At 40.1% G+C, this 23,720-nt stretch overlaps 2 protein-coding genes across 3 annotated transcripts in view; one reads left to right on the forward strand and one right to left on the reverse strand.

The window, feature by feature from the left end:
• The first annotated feature begins 1,065 nt into the window (after positions 1-1,065).
• Positions 1,066-23,720, forward strand: part of apc2 (APC regulator of WNT signaling pathway 2) — a 32,706-nt gene continuing 10,051 nt past the window's right edge. Inside the window, exons 1-11 of the mRNA XM_017304343.2 lie at positions 1,066-1,158; positions 8,975-9,136; positions 10,607-10,697; positions 12,340-12,721; positions 13,572-13,671; positions 13,760-13,867; positions 14,567-14,641; positions 21,765-21,863; positions 22,431-22,842; positions 23,015-23,113; positions 23,239-23,378. Coding sequence (XP_017159832.2) covers positions 8,996-9,136; positions 10,607-10,697; positions 12,340-12,721; positions 13,572-13,671; positions 13,760-13,867; positions 14,567-14,641; positions 21,765-21,863; positions 22,431-22,842; positions 23,015-23,113; positions 23,239-23,378 — 1,647 coding nt within the window. The 5' untranslated portion in view covers positions 1,066-1,158; positions 8,975-8,995. The remainder of the gene's footprint in view (positions 1,159-8,974; positions 9,137-10,606; positions 10,698-12,339; positions 12,722-13,571; positions 13,672-13,759; positions 13,868-14,566; positions 14,642-21,764; positions 21,864-22,430; positions 22,843-23,014; positions 23,114-23,238; positions 23,379-23,720) is intronic.
• On the reverse strand, positions 15,429-21,727 carry LOC103463142 (uncharacterized). Of its 2 annotated transcripts, none has more exons than XM_008406336.3 (5): positions 19,481-21,727; positions 17,076-17,815; positions 16,827-16,938; positions 16,667-16,704; positions 15,429-16,259 (listed from the first exon to the last, which is right to left on the reverse strand). In XM_008406336.3, the coding sequence occupies exons 2-5, from the start codon at positions 17,725-17,727 to the stop codon at positions 15,700-15,702; spliced, it is 1,362 nt and encodes a 453-aa protein (XP_008404558.1). In that variant the 5' UTR covers positions 17,728-17,815; positions 19,481-21,727; the 3' UTR covers positions 15,429-15,699. The 2 variants fall into 2 exon arrangements, with proteins under 2 accessions (XP_008404558.1, XP_081462095.1); XM_081605969.1 differs by lacking the exon at positions 19,481-21,727 and adding an exon at positions 18,237-18,754 and having other exon boundaries at positions 17,076-17,811.

Here is a 23,720-nt window from a genome sequence, read left to right on the forward strand (position 1 = left end):
TACATATTATACTCAAAAACCAGCTGAAAATATATTTTTAACAGAGTCGTTAAGTGTAACATTAACCTTTTCATTTTAAACCATTCAAAAGAAAAATTATAGTTATATTGAAACTATAAGAAATGATCGTAATGACGGTCTCATTAAAACAACATGCTAGGTAAATTGTATTATTATCTAATATTTGTTTTACCTTTATAATGTTCTTAGTTCATGCATTTTTATTTGTTTAGTCGTATCTTTTAAGAAACGTTCCTGTATTGTTAATCTCTCTGATTTCCTTTCTCAGAGGGCCTCTCTGAGGAGGAGCAGTGACAGCAGCTCTTCTCAGAACGCCCTGCTTTGACCTCAGATAGCGTTAAACCATCGCCGTGAAGATGCACAACTTGCTCTGTTTGACCCAGGAACTGGAGAATCTAGGTTAAAACAGATTGTGTTGTTAGTTAGTGATAATCATTGGCGCTGTAACTGTGTGATGAAGTGTTTTTCCCTCCCTTTAGAGTTACAGCTCTCTGTGATCAGGGATTCTAAAGACAATAAAAGGAGAGGAGCAGGAAAATGAGCTTTCAGAAGGCAGGAGATTGTAACTGAAAGCACATCTCTGTCTGTCCTCCTCTCGAGTATTCAGAATCTACCTCTCTCTTGTCTTTCCTCTGTTGTTTAATCTGTGTTAATAGGTGTCAACTCTGACACATCACAGCACATTAATAATAAAAATTCAATTAAAGTTACAGGAAATTTAAAAATCAGAAACAAAAATGTAACAAAAACAATTATTAAACCCAACAGGTACTAAAAAAACGGGTTTTCAAGGTGAAACAGAAGAGTGTGTTACACTATTTTCGCCACCAGGTGGCACTGTTGAATGCCAGTACGTTGGACTGCAACGCTTCAGCTCCGCCTGGTGGTGGGGAAGTGATATTGCAATGATTATTTTTTAAACAGCAGGTTGTTTCAAACGTTTAAGCAAAAATTATCCGATTTCTTTAAATCCGACTATATTTTTATCCTTTCTTTATATTTAGATAGAATTTTATCAAATTATTTTAGTAAATATCAGATTAAATAAATCCCCCCCGCCCATCCTTTCTTCATCCCTCCTCTTCTTCGCTCTCCTCCTCTTCGTCATTGATCTTCAGCTCTTTTCGGAGTCATGAGGTAAGGACAGACCGCTCCTCGTTTCCTTTCATTTCTCTCTCCTTTCCCTTTGAATTCCGCTCTTTTTTCCCTTGGTTCGGAACAATCCGGTTGGGCTCGGTTCGGTTCTCCTGCCTGAGGCGAATCAGACATGAACTGAATTTGTTAAACATTTGATTCGTACATTTAATGTGAAATTGTTTTCCTTAAATACACGGGAGGAAAATGGATTCCGGATCCCATTATTATTTAGTAAATTGCGGGTTTTTCAGAGAGATGCGGGTTCGACCTGGTTTTCTCCTTCATGCGGGATGATGGAGGGATGGATGGTGGAGGGATGGATGATGGAGGGATGGATGATGGAGGGATGGATGATGGAGGAGCTCATGAATCATAGATGTCGTCAGAAAAAAAACCGCAGCAGCAGCAGCTAAAATGAGGTCAAATATCCGAAATATAAGAGCAAAATGTGCCGATTCTCATCCGGTTCCGGTCGGATTCTGTTCGGTTTCAGGTTTTATCCACCTTCAGGTCACATTGAGCTGATTGCGGAATCAGGCCGGGTTTTTTTCCGGCTCGCTGGTCATTTTCAGCCTCTGCGGTCAGTGCCAGGCGGTACTGGTCGGATTGGGTTCGCTGGTCCGTTCTGCTGGTTAATCCTGAGTAATTCTGCTGCTGATTGTCGTTTCACTGCAGATTAAACCTTTTTGCGGAGATTTAATGATTAATGTGGTTTTACGGGCCTTTACTTTAATGCTGATGTTTATTTGTTGTGCTAATAACTGATCTGTTCACTGCTTGAACTCCTTTCGTATAGATTTGTGATCATTTCTATAAAATAAATGTAATATTTCCTCAAAACTTGATAATATTTTGCATTTTTATGATGAGTTTAGCAACACGGCGTCCATTTTAACATCATAAATCAATGCAGATTATTCCAAATTTAATCAATATCAGTTCACTTTAAATCTTTTCATAAATATAATCTGAATTTAGATTTTTAAATATAATTAACTTATTTTCTGGGCGGGTCTTTGAGCCATAAATGCAGAAATAGAGTCCAGTTTGATGGACCATCATGCGCTTCTCCGGCGTTAGGGGGCGCTACTGAGCATCGCAAGCATTAAATACACTGAAGTTATACAAATCTTTAAAAAAATACTTCTTCCACGTTCTTGAAAAAAAGGCAAAAAATAAATCAATAAACAAAATATTTTTCAATTAATTGTGATTAATCAATGATTGAAATAATCGTTTACTAATTTAACAATGGAGTATAGATAATTAAAAACGCAATTTGCTGAAAAAACAACACGGTTAGAGCAGTAATTAAGACAAAACTGTACAAAAATAAAACAATTTTTCATTTAAAACAAATAAAAACATTGTTTTTCCTGTAAATATGTTCTACATGAGATTTTCATGTAGAACATGAACATAAAAATGAATTTTTATCAGCATTCTGCTGATAAAAATTCAGCAGAATGCAGAATCTTCTTTATCCAATTACTCAAATAATCATCACTGTATTTTTCACCAAAAGATGTGGATTTTAATTATTTTACTACTTTACTTTATTCTCATTTACTCTTTGATAAAAGCTGGAATTCAATAGGAGGAAATGTAAATGTTTTGTTCAGGAATCCTTTGGTTTTAATCTGCAGCTTGAATTGAGAAAACACCAGAATCTGACCAGATCTGCAGACGGTTTGATGGAAACGATGGAGCTGGAGGGCGTGGCAGGAGGCAGCTGCTTCTGTTTTCTCCACAAATATCAGGAAATAAATAAATGTTAAGTCAGAGCAGAGCTGATTGAGAAACAGGCCGGGCGTGTCTGCAGGGAGCAGAGCTGGTCTGGAGGGTCCAAAGCTACAAACAGACAAAATAACATCCTGAAACATCAGACTGAGCATCAATTATAAACATTTCTGCTCAGGGTCTGATTGCTACGATTCATTTCTATTTTCTGTTGATGTTAGAGATCGATATCCTGCAGAAGCTTCAGGCTAACAGAGACACAAAGTGATTCACCGAATCCTGACAGGACAAAATGAAATCAAAATACAGGCAAACGTCCATTTTCTTACACCCTTATCCCTTAGTGGGGTCAGGAGGTGCTGCTGCCTCTCCAGCTAACGTTCTGGGCGAGAGGCGGGGTCACCTGGACAGGTCACCAGTCTGTCGCAGGGCAACACAGAGACACACAACCATGCACACACACACTCACACCTAGGGGCAATTTGGAGAGGCCAGTTAACCTGACAGTCATGTTTTTGGACTGTGGGAGGAAACCGGAGTACCTGGAGAAAACCCACCATGCACAGGGAGAACATGGAGACTCCATGCAGAAAGACCGGGGCTGGGAATCGAACCCAGAACCTTCTTGCTGCAAGGCAACAGCTCTACCAACTGCACCACTGTGCAGCCCCCAGGCAAACATGTCGATTCTAAAAGTTTATCTTTATCTTTTTTCACCAACTTTAAGGTCTTTTTATGCTTAAATTATTCCTAAATCAGATTTTTAGTGGATTCTTGTAAGATTTAGTCTGGAAATCTCTAAAAAGTCGATGAAGATCCAACTGGGCTCGTCATCGTCACAAACGTCCCTGGATGATAAAATGTCCCACAAGTTACTGTGATAAACAACAAAACTGTTGTTTGGAGACGATTTTCAAGAAATATAATGGTAGTAATAATGCAGGAACTCATTCTTAACAATCACTAAACTTTAAAATATAATTAAGATTTAAAACTGGGAAACATTTCAAATATCCAACACAACAAATAAAATGAATTATGAAGTCTGTGTAAACTAAATTGTCCTCCAAAAAAGGATCTAATCATCCAGTTTTTATTAGAAAGAGAAAAACAATAAATGCTGCAAATGGAAATTATTGAGCTGGTTTTAATTTTTAGTAAAGCTATATTCTAACAGTGGCTTTAATTTATGGGAACCAAACGGTTTCATTCACATCCAGGAGCGATTTTCTTTTAAAATGATCTTCATCTTTATTTTATTGAGTTCATAAAGTGGAAACTTATGTTGAATTACCCAGTGAGAAGAAGTGCAGTAGCTTGGAGACCCATCAATCCGGCACCCAATGGAGGAATTTGGAAGCACTCTGTCGTGAAGTAAACTGAATTAAAAACTGTTTGTGACAAAACCTTCAGTTCAAAACACCAAAACTCTGGCAGCGTTCAGGTAGATGTTGTAATTTCTGTTCTGGTTCTGATCCGTGTCGATACTCTGACGTTTACTAGCTTGTTCCTCTCATAGCAGTCTTACCAGATCAGCTATGCAAGTCTCACTTTTCTCCACATAATCAGTTCAAGTCGATGGTTTAGTGCTGTCACAGGTCAAACTTTAACAGTTTGACTGCGGCTGATTTTTATGTTTATGACTCTATAACATAATGTGAACTACAAGATGGTTAAAAGACAAAAAATAATAATCTGGAGGGAGCTGAGAGAACTCCAAATATCCCTTCAGACGTCGTCGTTCACACGTCATGCTTCAGAAAATGAGCATTTCTTTCTGGACTGTAAAAATGTTACATAGCTGTCATATAAAGTGTGTCACCTCTGACCTTTAGTCGTCCCTCTGGCCGTTTGGGAGCTTGAAGGTCTTATCAGTCGCGTCGAATTTTTAGATAACAAGGAACAGTTTTAATGTGATGTTTCTGCATGACTGCTCTTCGCCACAGCAGCTTCCAGTCAATCATTTCCATTTCCATCCATTCATTCCCTTCATGATTCAGCCGCATTTTACTGTCTGACCTACAATATTATGATGCTACTTTTATTATTTTGAGGAAGGAGAAAGTTAGCAGTTTACTGTGACTTACAATGTGGTCACAATTCATGATAGGCACTATTACATTGTGCGATATCATATATTTCTGTAATAGTCATAATATTTGAGGACAGATGTTACTTTTTATTCTTTGTTAGACTTTTTCTTTATTTTTATTTTGGCATTCTTCCTCTCCCTCACGTCTTCAAAGCTTCCGTTGTTGGCCTAGCATTGTGTTAAAATGCGACAGCGCCACAGGGTACGGTGGTCACCGAATATGGTGCAACACCGGAAGTTGCCTGCGCTGTAATCAAACACGTTTCACTGCGAAAAGAGAAGAACCGAGCCGAACGAGACGGCTGTTAATGTTAATTCATTATCTGGAAGCGTTGCCAAAACAAAACTGAACGGCTTCGTTCACTTACTGCTAAAACTACAGGCTGACTAAAAGCAGCGCAGGAAATCAACGTCATCGTTCATAACGTCTCCTTCTGTTCGCTGATTGGCCGGAAAAAATACAAATAATGAAGAGAAAACCCGGACTGATTTTATTCTGGAAGATTGTAATGGCCAGGCTAATACAAAGACAACCCGAAGCGTATAATGTAATATCTACGAATATAGATTTTTTAAAAAGCTCTTAAATTAGCACGTGAAATAAAGCTACTTCCGGTGAGCACCGGAAATAAACCCGCTATGCTAACAAGCAACGACATCTAGCTTCACGTCTCGGAAGTCTGGTAAAAGCTCACGTCCACACATTAGTTAAAATTTACTTGGAGGACATATTTCTTCCTTTACAGCCAAATAGCATAATAAATATAAAGATGTATCGTCTGTTTACTATCAGGGTAATGCACTATAAGCCCAATAAGAGCCGTTTGTAAAGTTACACAGTAAGAAATTAATAGCAATGTTTTGTTTTTAGCCTCATAGAAAAAGGAGGCTGTTAATTTTTCTAAGTCATATTTTCACCAGTTTATTCATATATTTATTAATATTAAAGTTTCAAACAAAATATTTAATTAGCAATAAATATTAGGTTAACTAAGTATTTAGCTTGCAAATTAAACATTTAGTTAAGAGACCTAGATATTTAGTTACCAAATAAATCAAATATTTAGCTTGCTAACTAAATATTTAGTAGACTTTTTTTTTTTAAATAGCTAATTTGCATATTTGCTAAATATTTAGCGCTGGACCTAAAGATGCGAAATATTTAATTAGCAAGCTAAATATTTTGTTTAGATAATAAATACTTTGAAACTAAATTTGTACTCAAGCTATTCGAACTAATCATGATTTTATTTGAGCGGATTTTCACAGGAAGGTAATGACCAGGTTAAGGAAACAGGAGGAAGCGTGGGTTAGCTGCTACAGATATAACTAATACTGTCCAGATATGAGGATGAGATGCTGCACTAATAAACAAGATAGCTCATCTTTCTGAGCTTGACAAATATGGTCAAAACTGACAGACCCACATGGTTAAAAAATGCTTGGAGCATAGATTACATTCTGTAGAGCTAAGTAAGAAACTAAATGTAGAGATGGATCATCTGTGAAAAGTCGAGCTGAAGCTGCAGCTCCTGTCAGGTTTCATTTTAAGTGAGATTTATCACCTGGCTGCATTGCTGCTGCACAGCCATGATGCATAACATTAAAAACTTGCAGAGGAACGGCGCCGTTAACTACGGTTTGTGACTCAGAAGGTCAGAGGAGTCACATGACTGCCTGGAGCGCCAGAGTGGTGCAAGCTGCAGTGTGGCGCAGTCTGCTAGCAGCTAGCCCAGACTCAGAGATCACACCGCTCTCTTCCTCTACTTAAACCAGACAATAAAGCAAATCAGTAAAACAACAATACAGACACATACATTCATAAATACGACAGTCATTTTTGCTACCAGTTCAAAACGAAGTGAGAAGTTTACACTTTATACTATTACATTTATATTAAAATACACAATATATATATATACGTATGTATCAAATATACCAAAATACACAACAATATATATATGTGTCAACATCAGGAAAGATAATTTTACATACATGTTTTTTATACTGTATTTGAATTATCTAGCAATATCTTGTATTATTGCAGGATATTAAACATATTTTTTAAATAGCAAAAAATTTATAATAACTTTTAATATTAATTTCATTTTGATTTATTTGAGGTTTTTCATTCTTTCCTTAAAGTCTTCATGCGTCTGTAAACAAAGAGTGTGGCTCTCTCCCTCCTGCCTCCTCATCCTCCCATCCTCCATCTCTCCTCTGTGTCCTCCCATGAGAATGCTTGGTTACCGTGGCAACTGCATCCAAAGAAGGAGATCAAGAGGAGTAGTAGGAAAATGGCGCCACATCAGTGGGTTTAAGGCCGTCGTTTGGCTTCATTCTGTCTGCTGCTGCTTGCTTTTAGACCTGCAGCTCCTTACTGGGAGGCTACTGGGGTGATACTGGGCATGAATATGTTCAGATTTCTGGTGTTTCTGAGTGGGTGTGCTGCAGTCTTCAGTGTTTCTTCAGTGTTTCTTATCCTGTCAGCAGAGTACAGCACCTCTCCTTTCATGTCTTTGTTTTCAGATTAAATTTATTCTACATTTTTCTGGGTTTTCTCTCCACCTCAGTGTAAGTGCTGACTCAGGATCAGTGTTATTCCTGTAGGAAAAGCTGGTTATCCTCGGCTTTTTGCTGACTAGATTCCAGCTTTTTTTTTTTTTTTATAGCTGCCACTCAGACATTTTTGTTTCCATTTTAGCTCAGAATCAACACATTTTATGCTGTGAATCAAATAAGATTCAAACTTTTAATTAGAATCTTTGATTAAAGTGTCCTTTAATGATAAACACTTTGCAGCGACTACCACTCTGTGTGTGTGTGTGTGTGTGTGTGTGTGTGTGTGAGAGAGAAAGGGAGAGAGAGAGAAAGGGAGAGAGAGAGAAAGGCGCTGGCAAAGACTTGATGTGTCGCTATAGTAATGAGGCAAGGGATGCCGCCCTGTTGCCATGGTGATGGTGAACATCAATATATCTGAGTTCTTTGATGGAAGACATAAAAGACACACACACACACCCACACCAGCTGAGCTCTGCAGTGGTTTTGTTTACCCACACGGTAACGTCTCTCCCTCATAGGGGGAATTTTCAGACGTTTACTTTGTTTTTAATGGAGATGCAAGAAAATTACAGCTGAAAACGGATCGTTGAGCAAACTGACATGAAATGAGACGAAACTTTTCCTGTTTCCTGCAGGACAGAGACTCATTATCCTCAGTGAAACAAATATTTAGTTTGCAAACTAAATATTTGACTCCGAACTAAATACTAGACACTTAGTTCCAAAGTAAACATTTACTTTCCAAACTAACTCATTTGCATATTAGCTAAATATTGAGTTAACTAGTTGGTTAGCTTACGAACTTTCCAAATTACTTTCAAACTGTGCTAAATGTTCTGAATCATTTAGCTTAGAACTAAATATTTAGCTTGCTAACTACCTAAATTGCTAGCTAGTTAATTAGCTTGCTAACTACATAAATTGCTAGCTAGTTAATTAGCTTGCTAACTAACATTTTAGCTAACTAGCTGCCATGTTGGTTAGCTTGCTAGCAAGTGAGTTATTTAGCTAATAAAGTATTTAGATAGTTAGCAAGCTAAATGTTTAGGTCTGAACTAAATATTTAGTTTGGAAAATAATGATGTACTCTGGAACTATTTTGATTGCTGTATTATTGATTGCATTATTTGAATTAACGTTCATGATCTAACTTTAGACTCATGATCCACACAGACAGAAAACAGAACAAATACATTTATTTGTTTAGTTGAACTAAATATTTAAGTTACAAATTAAATGTTTAGTTTGTAACCCAGATATTTAGCTTGTGAAATAAACATTTAGTTAAGAACTATTGGGTGAATAACATGATATTTAAATAATAAACTGTTAGCTGTTTACTGTGTAACTTTGCAAACGGCCAGTGATCAGCTGTTTGCCTAAAGCTTTAGTTCTGCATGTGTAAACCCTGTTGTCCTGCAGGGGGCGCTGCAGTGGGTGAACATGGCCAACGCTGTGGTTTCCTACGACCATCTGGCCCTGCAGGTGGAGGTTCTCCGCAAGGAGAACTCCCACCTGCGGAGGGAGCTGGAGGACAACTCGCACCACCTGTGCAAACTGGAGACGGAGACGTTTGGCATGAAGGTGAGTGGAGCAGCTGCTGCAGCGCAGAGACTCGCTGAGAATCACTCAGTCAAATCATCTGAACCGGCGGCAGGCAGGCAGGTTAGCCTTGATTCTGACTGATTATCAGATCAAATACTGAAAAACAAACAACTGAATAGAATAGAAATAGCCTTGATACGTCGATTCACACAGAAAACATAAAGGTTACAGTATCAGTGCAGAAAAACATGAGAGAAAAGCTTTTATTTAAAAATGAGTAAAAACAGAATAAATGTTTGTGAAAACTCCAGCAGGGATACAAACATTTATTGATTTTGTTCTAAAGTCTGACAGCTGCTGGGAGGAGGGACCTCCTGCTTCTCTCCTTTGTGCACCAAGGGAGCTGCAGGCTGTCTAGAGCCAGGGGTCAGAGGTCATGGGTCTTCTGATTTCTGCTGGGTTCAAAACTGACAACCGTCAGGGCCAGGCCAAGAAAAAAAATTTGAAAAAAGTTGGAATAATACGAGAAAAACATCATAATAATATGAGAATGAAGTCAGAATTTTATAAGAATAAAGTCATCAACAAAAATCATGATAATGTGAGAATAAAGCCGTAAAACTACAAGAATAAAGTCAGAATAAAATCGTATGACAGACAAAATAATACAAGAAAAAAGTTCTAATAATACGACAAAATCATAATATTTAAAGAATAAAGTAATATTATTACGTAAATAAAGTCAAAAATAATAAGAGAATAAGATTGTAATAAGATAAAAGTCATAAAAAGTAACAATATGAGAAAAAAGTTTTTAGTGGAACAAAGTAGGAATTTTATGATAATTTAAAAGGTTAACTAGAGGAATGTAGGGATGCTGCGGTGGTGCAGGGGAAAAGCACAAACCACATATTGAGGCCGGTGGTCACAGGTTCGATTCCCGGCCTGGACGTCTCCCCCCTCCCTCATCACCCTGTTTCCTGTCGAACTACCTTCAAATAAAGGCCAACAAAATGTTGAGCAACTTGGGATGTTATGTTTTGGTATCGGTTTTACATATAAGGAAATATTTAATCTTTTAAACATCAGATTATTATGAGCGTCTGCAAATTACACGGTTCACGGCAGCCATCTGATGGGAGTTTTCTAGATTATATTAAATGATCAGAAAATCGTTTCAGTCAGTAAAATCACATCAGCTCATCTGAACACTTTTAGCTTCCTGAGATTTATTTAAATTTGCACATATTTCCTTTACAAATTAAACAAAAACACAAAATTAAAGAAATAATAAATGAAAGCAGCCGTTAATCCTGCATGTGCGCCGCCACGTGTGCAGCTGGATTATCCAGCTTCAGCTCATCAGTCAGGATGTGCAGCAGGAAGAAGACGGACTGATTCCATCTGATGTATAAAAATCTGTTTTTATGGATGCTTGATGCCAGGACTTTGTGCTTTTAGCCAGATTAGTAAACATTTTAACTCTGGGTTTTCTCCGCTTGGACGCAGGAGATGCTGAAGCAGCTGCAGAGCAAACTGGAGCAGGAAGCAGGAAACCTGGCGTCGTCCGGGAGAACCGACGTGCTGCACCAACTCAAAGGTAACGACATTTATCCTCATCAAACTCCTCACCACAAACAGTGAGAACTCCTCCGGGACCGCTCTTCATTTCCACAGGAAGGGATTGACTCGTTCAGCTAATCTGATTGGTTGCCTCGTTATGACTCGGTCCAATTAAATCATCTGAACCTGAATCCAGTTAGGCTGAGCACAGATTAAAAGCAGAACGCCGCTTTCTGTCTGACATAAGTGGAAAGAAATAATCAGATAAATGAAACTGATGCAGCAACTGAGTCGAGTTTATGATAATTAAAGGGAATAAAAAGCAGCTGTTGTAACTAAACAAGCAATATTTGAGGAAAATACTGAAATTCAAACAACCAAAATGTACCAAAAACTGAGATAAAGTTTGTTTTATTATAAGAGTATAAAGTATTATCTAGAGAGATCATATCATTGGTTTTGTTTGTTTTCATCATCCTCACCAAAAAGACGAGATATTGATAGTCTGTAAGTCCCATCAGTTATACAATCAGGTCGTAGTTACTTTTACTTGAGTAACTTATTTGAAAAATATTACTTTTAGGAGTATTTTTACTACGCTGTACTTTGAATAGTTTTATTATAAAGTATTTCTTCTCTTACTTTAGTAAATTTCTGGATTTTCTTCCCACTGACTGAAAAACAAACATGTTTTAACCAAAAATCCACCAGACACAGACTCGCACCTGCAGTTTAGTTAGAGTTTCGTAAGTTTTTATTGAAAGAAACTGATGTGGAAACATTTTATTTTTGCCTGATTTTGTTACTTTTTGTAATTTATATGAATTATTGTCAATTTTGTCTTTAAAATACCAACATTTCCACATAACTTTATGTTTTGGTCCGTCTGATGATGTAATTTTAAAATTTTAAATGATTGATAATTTGATCAGTTACTCAGTACTTGAGTAGACTTTTTTACCAAATCCTTTTTTTTTTAACTTTTACTTCAGTAAAGATATGTTAAAGTAGCGCTGCTCTTGTTGAGTAAAGGTTTTTGGGAACTCCACCTGTCTTTAGCTAATGCTATAAGTAATTAGCAGACAAGCATGTGACGCATTTATAAGGCTTCTGTAATAACACGGATGCATACCGAGTTTTCATTTCAACTCTGTTGGACAGCACGGACTTCAAACTTTATAAAAGTAGTGCTTTTATATTGGTTTTGTGGTTATTTACTTCAAAATAAAGCCAGAAATAAGATTTCCGCCATTTTCGCCTCATTTTGTGGGGTCTAAAACCACATTTCGAAACAACCAATAAAAATGTGTCGACGGTCTGTTGCTAGGTAGAACGGAGACACGCGGAGAGAGACGAGGGGGGGATTTGGATACGGCAAGAGACGAGGGCGCAGCGATCATAGACATAATAGAAGAGTTATAGTTATATTATGTCTATGGCAGCGATGCTGTGGATTTCACTAAGAGTGTTCCGATGGGTTTTTTAGACTCTAAGTGTGTTAGTTAGAGTTCGTGGGGTGCGCAGGGGTAGTAGCAGTTTTGCTAGCTATCGCTACGTGGCTTCATAGCGAGCGCTGATGCACTAAGAGACACTGGGGCGGCCATTTAGACCTCGTCTGTAAACGGTCGGTTCCTCAGTCTGTAAACGGTCGGTTCCTCAGTCTTCCCCTCGTTCTTTAGAGCTCTACATGGATCTCACCAACTACTACGAACTCAAACACCAACCTCACAACCTGAGGCTTCTGGCTTCTGGCCTGGGCGGCGCGGGGATGAGGGGCGGCGCCGGCGCCGGGCCGGCTTTGACTGGCAGCCTGGATCTAGAGGATCACTTGGCTCTGCCTTCGTCCTCCTGCTGCTCCTCCTCCTCCTCCTCTATGGCGGCGGTGAACCGAGCCAGGAGCCCGCTCCGAGCGGCGCCTCGCCAAAGCCTGGTGTCCGGCGGGGAGACCGCCATCATGCTGCCTAACCACTTCCTGGATGGAGCGCCGCCCCAGACGGCGGTGATCTGCGAAGGAGACGGGCGGCTGAGCGACCATCACTTCGAGGAGCTGTGCAAAGAGAGGTCAGGAAATCAACAAATAAATATCACTCTTGTTTATTTTCCACTAAAATCTTAGATAGAAATAACTTAATATGACGACATGTCATCATAATAAATGTTTCTGGACGACAAAATGTCTCGGAAGTTATTCAGATAAACAATAATAATCCCATTTTCAAGTAATATAATATTGTAGTAATAATGTTGAATAAAAACATTTAACACTGAAACAGGAAGACATTTTAAATAACCAAAAATAAATAAACAAAACAATAAAAACAACAAATAAAATGAATTATGAAGTCTCTGTAAAAACTGTCCTTCAAGCTTCTACTTAGCATCACAACATGTTAGCATCTGGAAAATTAAAAAATGGAAAGTAAAGATGGGAGGTAATAAAAATAAAGTTTAACTGAGTGATGAAATGCATAAATTTGTTGTAAATTACATAAGTTTGTAGCATCTGAGGAGTTTAGACATAACATGGTTTTATGCAGTCTGGCTCCGCTGTTAGCATAGCAGCTAGCGAGTAAAAGCACTTTGGTAGATCAAATAATATGGAGTATAAAAATTGATTATAAAATTAAAAAGTTGATGGTTGGAAAACAGCTGATACACTAAGTAGCAAGTCTGCATAATTCAGCTTTTAATAGATGAAACTGAAGAGACAAACTGGGATCAACTGAAAGATTCACATAATCTACGTAACTTAAAAATAAAGTAAATTTTAACTATTTAACTCAATTAGGAGCAAGCATAACATTTTTAAAAGCTAATGACAGACTGTAAGCATCGTCTCAGTTCCTGTTTAGAGGTTTTATTGAATTATTACATGAAAAATACACCAACGGTGGGATTTTGGTCCCTGTAGGAACTTTTTGCTGGGAGAAATTGACCGGGAGGAGCGGGAACGCCTGGAGGTGCTCTCACATACGTGTCACAGGCTGGCACAGCTGCCGCGCATCGATGAGGTGAGAACCAAGCACAACGTGGAGGGCGCTGCTTCCTTTACCTGACCGTCTTTAGTTAACCTCTGACCTCTGTGTGCTGCTGCTGCAGATTTCCCTTCAGTTAGATCTAATCCGACAGAATCTGGAGGACAAAGTGCATCGGTCTCTGATGGCAGAGCGCTACTTAGCAAGCAACGAGATGGTGCACAGGACTCAGGTGAGGCCGCTGGCAGCCGCACTAATCAGAATAACAGAAAGGCGTAACAAAATGGAAATAATGATTTTATTACTGCTGTCTGTGGGTGTCTATAGATGACAGAAACACTCCTTTTGTTGTCTTACAACCACCATCAATAGTTTGATTCCTTGTTCATTACTTCATGTTTATTTTTTAAAAATGAGACATGATATTTTAATTGACATTTACATGCAAATGCTTGAGATCAAAGTGACTCATTTCCATCCCTTGTCCCATTGGTAGGTTGATGTTTATGATGTTTAATAATAATAATAAGAAAAAGCAGCTTTAGACCGCTGCACAAAAAACTCCCTCTGAAGGAGAAAAGGGAGAATTAAACTGTTGTTTTCAATTAAATGTTCAATTAAATTAGTACTCTATATGGTTCAATGATTTTCAACAAATCTACTGCATAGTTTTAACATGATAAATAAATAAAATATAAAATAAATAGTTTTACTATTCAAGTTTTGTTCTACTGTTCATTGTAATCTAAGACTTCAGTGCATTTAGATTAAATTGTCATTTTGGTCTGCCCCCCAGTTGCTGCCCTGCCAGGCCCCCTTAAGAATAATAATGTAGATACGCCCCTGCAGATGACACAGTTTGTGTCAACAGTGAAATTTGCTGGTTTAAGCAGCATTTTTAAGTGGTTTCAATGCGGTTTATGTGTTGCAGATGCGAGCAGCTCGTCTGGAGCAGCTGGAAAAAGAGCTGCATGAGGCCAGAGGGGGTCAGGAGAGCCAGCTGCCGGTGAGACGGGCTGCACACACCAACACACACCAACACACACATGAAACAGCACAGAAAGGGATACGAAACAGAAACGTAGGGGTGGGTCTTCCTTAAATGTAAATAAATTAAATAAATGTCACATTTGAACAGATTAGGATATATCTATAGGCGATACCAAACATGCTCATTACATTTTCTGCACAAAATCATTATTGGATTCTGAGATTTTAGCTGTTTAGTGGCTTCTTGTCAAATAAGCTGCTTCTAACCAGCTAATCAGACGTGCTGGAACTCCTCTTGGGTTGCTAGGTGACGGGCGGAACTCTGCTGGGGTTGCTAGGTGACGGGCGGAACTCTGCTGGGGTTGCTAGGTGACGGGCGGAACTCTGCTGGGGTCGCTAGGTGACGGGCGGAACTCTGCTGGGGTCACTAGGTGACGGGTGGAACTCTGCTGGGGTTGCTAGGTGACGGACGGAACTCTGCTGGGGTTGCTAGGTGACGGGTGGAACTCTGCTGGGGTTGCTAGGTGACGGGCAGAACTCTGCTGGGGTTGCTAGGTGACGGGCGGAACTCTGCTGAGGTTTCTAGGTAACGGGCGGAACTCTGCTGGGGTTGCTATGTAACAGGGCAATGGCTGCTGATTTATGACGTTCCATTGGGAAGGTTTCTGAAACAGGTCGTTTTACAGATGCCAGAAAACATTAAATTATCACCGTAAAGCATCTGGTGGTCTTTCTAAGCGCTTGTGCTGTTTTTAGAAGCAGTAGAAACCCAGTTGGAAGAACAAAAACATGAAAATGTGAAGTTTGAGTAATGGGTCCCGACTTTATAAAGGTTTGCATGAGGAGGGTACCATGCAAACACGACAGAATTCATTAATTATACTTAAATATTTAATTTTTATAGAGTTCATTTAGTCTTTGTCATGAAATCTTTGTAAAGTAACACTTCCTTGGTTCATACATATTGTGTCCTTCATGAGAAGATGTTTGACGGTCGGTTAACGCCCACATCATTCACTCAGCCGCAGCAGAAGACTGACAGTTTGGACATCGTCAGCAGTCCTTCAGTTAGTCTCACTTCAGAAGACGTTCCCAGTTCAGCTCCACCTGACACAGAGTCACAGAGCCGTCGCTGGCCCACACCCAGAACCCGGGGTACAGCGGCTCTGTGAAGGTGGAGGTGAAGGTGTGCAGGTGAACCATCGCGTCCTTGGAAACGCAGAAAAACGAGAGCGTCCCCTCTGGGCAGTTGAGGTACACGCCGACCCTGTTGCTGAAGGGTTCAGGCGAGCAGGACTGGAATCTCTTGTTGTTGTGGCTCGGCGTGTAGAACCCGCTGGAGCACTCCAGACTCCAGGACCGCTCGTTGTGACCCAGCAGGCAGCTCGCCGTGTCTCCGTTTCTGGAGATGTTGTTGTAAGTGACGCCGATGTCGGCGCCGCCGCTCCATGATACCTCCCAGTAGGCCAAGTCCAGCAGCCCCTCTCTGCACAGAACCTGGGGGCATTGCTCGAATCGCTCCGGGTGCCCCGCACGCCCACCTGTCAACCAGTCTCGACTCGCCTTTCGGTTGCCGTCAGCTAAGCGAAGCTCTGAGTTGGCCGTGTTGGGGTCAAAGGTCAGATAAATTGCAGCTGTTGGTGAAACAATAACAAAAACATTTCATGAGCTCAGATGGCAGGTAAACAACATGGAGCTGGATTCCACACCAGGGTTTCTTCATTGTAACACATTTGATGTTTGGAGTGAGATACCAAGTATTTTTTTTAGTGAAAATGAAAGCGTAGAGTCGTTAAGTAAAGTCATGATTCACTTTGTGGAAGTCCAAGTGAAAACCCAAACATTTAGTAATTTCTCTCATGTAAAGTGTTTACATTTATCTGACTTGATTCCCAACTCAACTCTGCTGTAGAGCAACCTGAAAGCTTTCAGAAAGCAGATCAAACTGGGAAGGCTAACTAGATACGCTAACGCTAAAGCCCTATGGGATTTAGTGGAGGCTAATGCTAATGCTAAGCACATAAAATCCATATTAACTTACAGTTTTTCAGAGACCAGAAGTCTTCTGTTGGCTGGTGACTGTAAAATAAGGAAGTAAAGACTTCAGATTACGCCTGCCAAATGGGGTGTCATGAATTTTTACTGCATAGTTTTCATTTCCATTCTGCGTTAAGCTAAACGAGTGAATTGCTTGAACTGACCTCAGGTTTGTTCTTAGAGGGATTAAACTGACTTCAGAGGACAGAACCTTTTCTAAAGGCTCCTCTTTTTTTTCTTCGTTCTCCCAGATTCTAGTTGTACTTTTTTCAGGAGCTGCAACAAAAACGGCGTTACACACAATTAACAGAAGTGCAGACAGGTTTCAGAAACCCAGCAGGTTGGTCACCTGTCTGGTGTTTTTACAGCAGAGTTGATGATTTTATGTTTGGCTGATAGATTCAGAGCCGTACCTGCTGTTGATGCAAACAGCTTCTCACTTTGTGGTTTTGGAGTCTTTGTCTTCTCGGTTCTCTTCTCTGGACCACAACCAGTCATCTGACAGTTTATCGGGTCGTTAGATTTCTGTGTGTTTTCAGTTTCTGTGTTTTGTTTTGTTGGATTTATTTCTAAGTCTTCTTTGCTCTTTTTAACCTCCTTCGTGTGATTTGTTTGAGACGCCTTCAGGAGAGGTTTCTCCCTCCTGAACAGACTCTTCATCGTTTCATCTGGTCTCTCTGCTCTTGAGGCTTTTGTCCTGCGGTTGTTCCTGGAGTCTTCCTTCTTTTCCACGTTCTTGTCCTCTCGATCTCTTGAAGGCCCAAACCGGAAAACGTTGGAGAGTTCCTCTTTCAGGAGAGTCAGAGGGCTGCCACTCTTCTCCGCTGATTGGCTCGGTTTGGGGTCCGAGTCTTTGTCCTTGAACATTTTCTTCATTTCCTCTTTAAACTGGTTGAAGTCCTCTTTGATGAGAGTCAGAGGGTTGAACGCTGGTTTTGCTGTTTGAGTCGTTTTCGGGAAATCCTTTCCCTGCTCCTCTTTGCCTTTCGGCTCCTCTGGCTCGATGTCGTCATCCTCCCGGGTTTCAGGCCGCTTCACCGCCGGCGGTTCTTTAGGAACACTCATTTTCCTCAATCTGCTTCACTGCTTTAATGTTCTGATTTCCAACATGTTCTGATGTGCCTTGAAATCTGCAGTCAGCATGGAGCCCTACCTAGCAGGAAATACGTGGAATCAGTGATTAATAGTGATTACAAGTTGAAAGATGCTATTTTACTGAAATATTAGCATTAAGTATTCCAGTAATCAAGTTAAAGCATCCTGATACACACTGCAAAAACAGAAAATCTTACCAAGTACTTGGTTAAAAAGAGTACTTGTCCCACTGGCAGATTATTTGACAAAGACATTTTTCCATGTTATGAGTGAAATAATCCTCCAGTGGAACCAGAACTTTTTCATCAATATTAGGGAATTATTGACATTTTCAGCTCCTTCCTGCTGAAAACGTACTTTTAAGTTTTGATTATTTGTAAAAACTCCAGCCAAAGTTTTGAGAGAACTCTATATTTCTCTTTGTGTATGTAAAAATAGAGATTTAAAGTCTGCAACAGGTAATGCGCCAATCCATCCACCTACTTGCTTTGACTTGATTCCCAATCAACATCGTCTGGTGTTTTATTAACTTTATATTTAAAATGAGTTCAACCTATGCATGTTTCCACTCAAACGAACAACATTTAATTCCTAACAGGAAGACATGGTTGATTTTAAGCGTTCTGATTGGCTGTCAGAGGTTTTAGCTTTGTGCTGCACTGCCCCCTAAAGGCCTGGCATGTTTAAAACAACGCTGCGTTAGCTTTGGATTGGCTAATCACCTTCTTACTTTCTCTGCTAAACATTAGCACAGATAGGCTAACAACTAGCTTTGAATGGTCATCCACAACTCGTACTTTTTTATTTAAAGAAGAATTTCTCAGAAAAAATGGTTGACATGCAACATCTGTTTTCAGTTCATGTTGAAAATGGAAACTTTAACTATACAATGTGACATAAAGGAATATTTGTCACTATTACTTCATTTTATATTTTATTTCCAATCTAATTGTTGAATAATTTTCCTTGTCCATTTAATGATTTTTCTCATGTTTTTCATAAATATCTATTTATTTTAGTATGATTTGTTAAAAACAAATCATACTAAAAACCAAATCCAGAGAAAAAGCAATTATAGCAAAATCTAGACTTATTTCATGTGACTGAGGTCAAACTGTTGTGTTCACAGACAAACAGACTTTAAAAGGAAACTGGAAGAAGAGTTAAAAGGAAATAAAACAATTAGATTACTGTAATCCAAGGATACTTGTAATAATATGGAGCTGATGTTGCCCTCCATCTTTAATTAGCGCTTGTTTAAAAATGTCACACTTAAGACTCTTCAACCTTGGACTAAATTGTTTATTGTCTGTTTAGCAGATAAATATAAAATATAAAATCATTTTTGTTTACAACTGAGATAAAAATGCTAAAAATGTTGTTGCTCCTGGAGTTTTTTCAAACTGAATTAGTTTGGACACCACCGCTGTAAATACTTTAACAGAAATAACCAAACAGATCAAGTATTTGTCAGGAGTTTTCATAAAAAGTACGTCTATTTTTTAAATCACCTTGTACTGTATAAAGTCTAAAATGTTGTGACGTAACTTTAATAACCCATTCTACCAGCTTAACACCATGAAACTAAAAAAAACCCATGACATAATGAAACTGGGAAGCTGGCAGCAGAAGGTGTGTTCAGGGTTTTCCGTAAACCTCTGATCGTGTTCAGGCTTGTTCAGAGGTAAATTTCATCTACATCAGGAGATCATCAGATACTCACCGCTGCCTCAGTCGCATTTTCCCCTCATCCTTCATTTAAAAACCCAAACAACAACAGATCCGACCTCAGAAAGGAACCAGCGTCTCCCTCAGAAAGTTTCTGTCACTCAGCTCATCCCGCTGCCGTCCAACCTGTTTGGCTCCATATTTCACTCACCGCAGGACGTGATTGGCTACAGGAAGCAGCAGTTCTGGTTTCTGCTTTGAAAAGAAGGAAAATCCAGCATGTGTTTGGATCAGGGCCGGGCTTAACTCCTGAGGGGCCCTGGGCAGTTTCAGTAGGACGGCCCCCGGCGGCTCCCAAATCATACGGAGACAACTGATCAATTTCAGAGAGAAAACACAAACTCCAGAAGTTATTTCTTACATGTGAAACATGTTTTTTTAGAAGCAGATATGCAACATTTCCTGATTTTCAGCATGGTTTTAGTTCCACATTCTAGATGAAAATCATTAAGGTCTGAATCTGTTCTAATGTCTAAGACATTGGAACTAATTAGGACTGTTTTTTAAACAAATTGTTGTTAATTAGAAACTTTATTTGTACAGTTAAAATGATGCAAACTGTGTTGCGTCCAATTTAATCTCTTTCTGCTCCCAAATTCCTTCATTAAATTTTTTTGCAGATATTAAAAATTCCAGAGGTTCATGCCTTCACAGCAGCAAGCAGCAACCCAATAAAAATAAAGATATGTTGCTAAAAATAATATGCATATGGAGGATGGTTGCTGTCAAAATGGGCAATTAAAACATCTGTTTATTTGATTTTCTGATGGTTTGAAAGGAGTTACCCAAACAGAACTGCTTACAGAAATAAGTTCTTCTTGGTCAAAGTAGTTGAGCAACAGATCTGCTTTCTCCATTACATTTTAAAATTGAAAGATCTCGTCATTTATTTACAAGTCTAGTAGTAAAGGGGCAATATTATGAGTTTTCCACAGTGAAAATATAGCAAATTATAGCAAATAAAATAACCTTCAATTATTATCAAAATGCTCTAGCAAATATGACTTAAAGAAATTTAACTTCCTAATTAAACGCCTTGAAATTGGGCCTCTGTCTCTTTAAAAGCTCCTGCTGTTTCTGAAGCTCCGCCTCCAGGAAGTCATCCCAACATGGCTCCTCTGTTAACCCTTTAACAACGTTTTTACCAGCGATGCTCTGAGCAGCAGCTCCACCAGGTGTTTGCTAATTTCTGCTGGCTAGTCTGAAGGAGCTGCGATTCGAAGGCGGAGCTAGGTTTCTCAAACATTCATGAATGAGTCAAAGCAACACTCCAGGCTTGTTTTTGATGAAGGAATAACATTAAACATGATGGAAAGATAAAAGAAGTTTACACGTTGCTGCCCCTTTAAGGCCGAGGCTGTGGACCAGCGATCGGCGTTCTGCCTGGTTTCGCTTCCAAAACGTAACGGTAAACTTCAGCGTGGAGAACATTTCAGTTTATCTCCGTCTTCTGTCACAGACAGACGGACAAGGCAGATGGAGCCGGTCAGGCAGCAGCTCCGCTCGCCGGCCTCCATTTTGTCGGCTCCTCGCCGCTTCCTGCTGCTGCAGCCCGTATTCTAATGGGGGCCCGTTTGGATCGGAGCCACGGCGGATTCAACGCCAAACATCCAGGTTTCCCTTTGTTAAACAGGAGGAGAACACACAAACAGCTCTGCTCTTTGTTCATCGGCAGCTCTCGCTTCACACACGCTTCACAGCCGGAGGCGTTGCCATGGTGACGGGATGCAGAGAAGACCGGGGGGGGGGGGGGTGAAGGCTTTGATATAAATCTCTTGAGGATGTCAGGCTGTGAATCCAAATGAAGTTGTGTTTTATTCCCGTCTGGAGCTGCTCTTTGGTCCTGAAGGAATGCGGGTTTTGGCACACGGGCCTAAATGCCTGGATGTGAATCAGATTCACACAAAGATCTTAAAAATCTGCAGCAGGATTAGTATGCAGGTGGTAAAACAAACATTTTACAACATGTTTTCTGTTCTCTCACAAACCCAGACACAAATATGTAGAAACTGGGTATTTCCAGGCCGCATTAATCTGCAGATTTGAGCTGTCAGATTCACAAAAAGACACATTCAAACTGGAATTAGTGTATTTACCTATTTTGAGTTTGTTTGGTTTTCTGCACCATTACCTTTCGTTTTAATAAAGCCCTGCAGTCTGTGGAGCCGCAGCAGCGACAGTTTCAACAAAACCTCTAAACCTCTTACAACAGAGCTGTGGAAGCAGTGAAACTGGGTCAGAGATTGTCTCATACTTTCTTCTTCCCTTTTCATGTGCAGCTGTCTGGAGCGGAGAAGCCCCCTGCTGGAGAACTGGAGAACAGCGGCTCTTCATCGGCTGCAGCCGCAGGACCTGAAGCTGCAGACGGAGGCAGCAAGGTAACAACTCCTCACTCACATTCAGGGTTTCCAACATTAAAGAGTCAGGAATACTGAACATAAACACACCAACAAGGTTCTCATCAACTCAACATTTAACCAGACACACAAATATCTTTAGAATAAAATGTCTTACTGGCTTTGTTGATTAATAGAAAAGATCTTTAAAATCTACTTCTTTTTAGCTTTCCATCATGTTATAATGTTATTCCCTCATCAGAAACATACATCGGGTGTTGCTTTGATTCTTTCATGCATGTTTGATAAATCCTTTAATCTCCATGGCAACCACAAACCTAATTTTATCTTACTTAATATTTTACCAGAATAAAATGCGATTGAGATTAAAAGCCTCTTTTTCAAGGTAGTCCTGGTCAAAAAGCAGCAACAAACTCAACAGTTGTTTAGTTAATCAAATCAAACTCTGTTTGTCTAGAAAGTCCGGTTTGTTTGGTGTGGATGCGTAATCGAACTCTGGTGTAGACCAAAAAAGCAAACTCTGTAAAGCACCTGATTACCCGTTTCTCTGTGTCTCCAGCTTCAACTTTGTCTACGTTTCCTCCTCAGGTGGAGATGGTGTTCTGGCTGCTCTCCATGCTGGCGAACAGGGACAAGGACGAGATGTCCCGGACTCTCCTGGCCCTGTCCAGCTCTCAGGACAGCTGCATCGCCATGAGGAAGTCCGGCTGTGTCCCATTGCTGGTTCAGATCTTGCATGAAGTTCCCGTAGGAGTTCCTGATGGAGTTCCCGGGGAGACGGCAGGCGGCGCCGCCTCAACCGGCTGCAGCCGAGACACCAAATCCAGAGCGAGCGCCGCCCTGCACAACATCATCTTCTCACAGCAGGACGAAGGCCAGGCCCACCGGGAGATGAAGGTCCTGCACATGCTGGAGCAGATCCGGACCTACTGCGACAGCGGCTGGGACTGGCTTGAGAGTCATGCCGTGACGCCTTCACCTGGAGGCACCAAAACGTCTGGTGAGCCTAAAATACTCACAAGAACCACAAGTTAGTGGAATTCAGATACTCCAGTTAGACTAATAGGAGATGATACAGAAAGTACTCTGATTAGAGCACAATCCCTTACTGATCCCAGAAAGCTTGGATTTGGTTTAAGTTTACCTCCTTTAACTTTTTCTGTGATGTGCAGATATTCCTGAACCTGTGGACCCTCAGATCTGTCAGGCCATGTGTGCCATCATGAAGATGTCCTTTGAAGAAGAGTACAGACGCGCCATGAATGAATTAGGTTTGTGCCTTACTTTCTGATTCTTAGCATCTGGGAGAGAATAGAGGACTTATTCTAGCACTAAGCTAGCTTGACAGTGTAAGTTGTTGTGAGTTTTGAGTTCAGAGCAAGTTGTTCTTCACCAGGTTGTCTTCAGGTGGTGGCAGATCTCATCCACCTCGAACAGGAAATGTATGGCATGCAGAACGACCCCATCAACATGGCTCTGCGCCGCTACGCTGGGATGGGCCTCACCAACCTCACCTTTGGTGACGTCGTCAATAAGGTTCGGTCAAACAGTGGAGGCAGGATCCCCTAGATCCTAGACTCAATGGGCCTGAAGTGTTTCTAACCAACAGGACACAGGAAAACAGACCTGGAAATAATTTAACTTTAGTTTAAATGTGGAAAAATGGAGTCCATAGAAATATTTGCCTCTCAAGACTTTATTCCCTGTCTCTATCCACTGAGCCTGATTCCAATCAGTAAACTCATGGTGAAATATTTATACTTGGGAGTGCTAATTTGAGTAAAGTAAAGAATTTGGTCATGAGAAATGTGTACAAACAGTAGAATAGTGTTTAGCATATCAGAAACATTAGCTTGTCTGTTACTCATGTCTGCACCC

Source organism: Poecilia reticulata, chromosome 4 (assembly GCF_904066995.2).
Source record: "Poecilia reticulata chromosome 4, P_reticulata-male-v2, whole genome shotgun sequence".
Lineage (NCBI taxonomy): Eukaryota > Metazoa > Chordata > Actinopteri > Cyprinodontiformes > Poeciliidae > Poecilia > Poecilia reticulata.

Bases quoted from the DNA above. Each gene is read 5' to 3' on its own strand.
- LOC103463142 (XM_008406336.3), bottom strand. From the start codon at position 17,727: ATGAGTGTTCCTAAAGAACCGCCGGCGGTGAAGCGGCCTGAAACCCGG. The intron at 16,705-16,826 runs GTCAGTTCAAGC...CTTATTTTACAG, and splicing joins CCTCTAAGAACAAACCTGAG to TCACCAGCCAACAGAAGACT. The intron at 16,260-16,666 runs GTAAGTTAATAT...TTTCACCAACAG, and splicing joins CTTCTGGTCTCTGAAAAACT to CTGCAATTTATCTGACCTTT.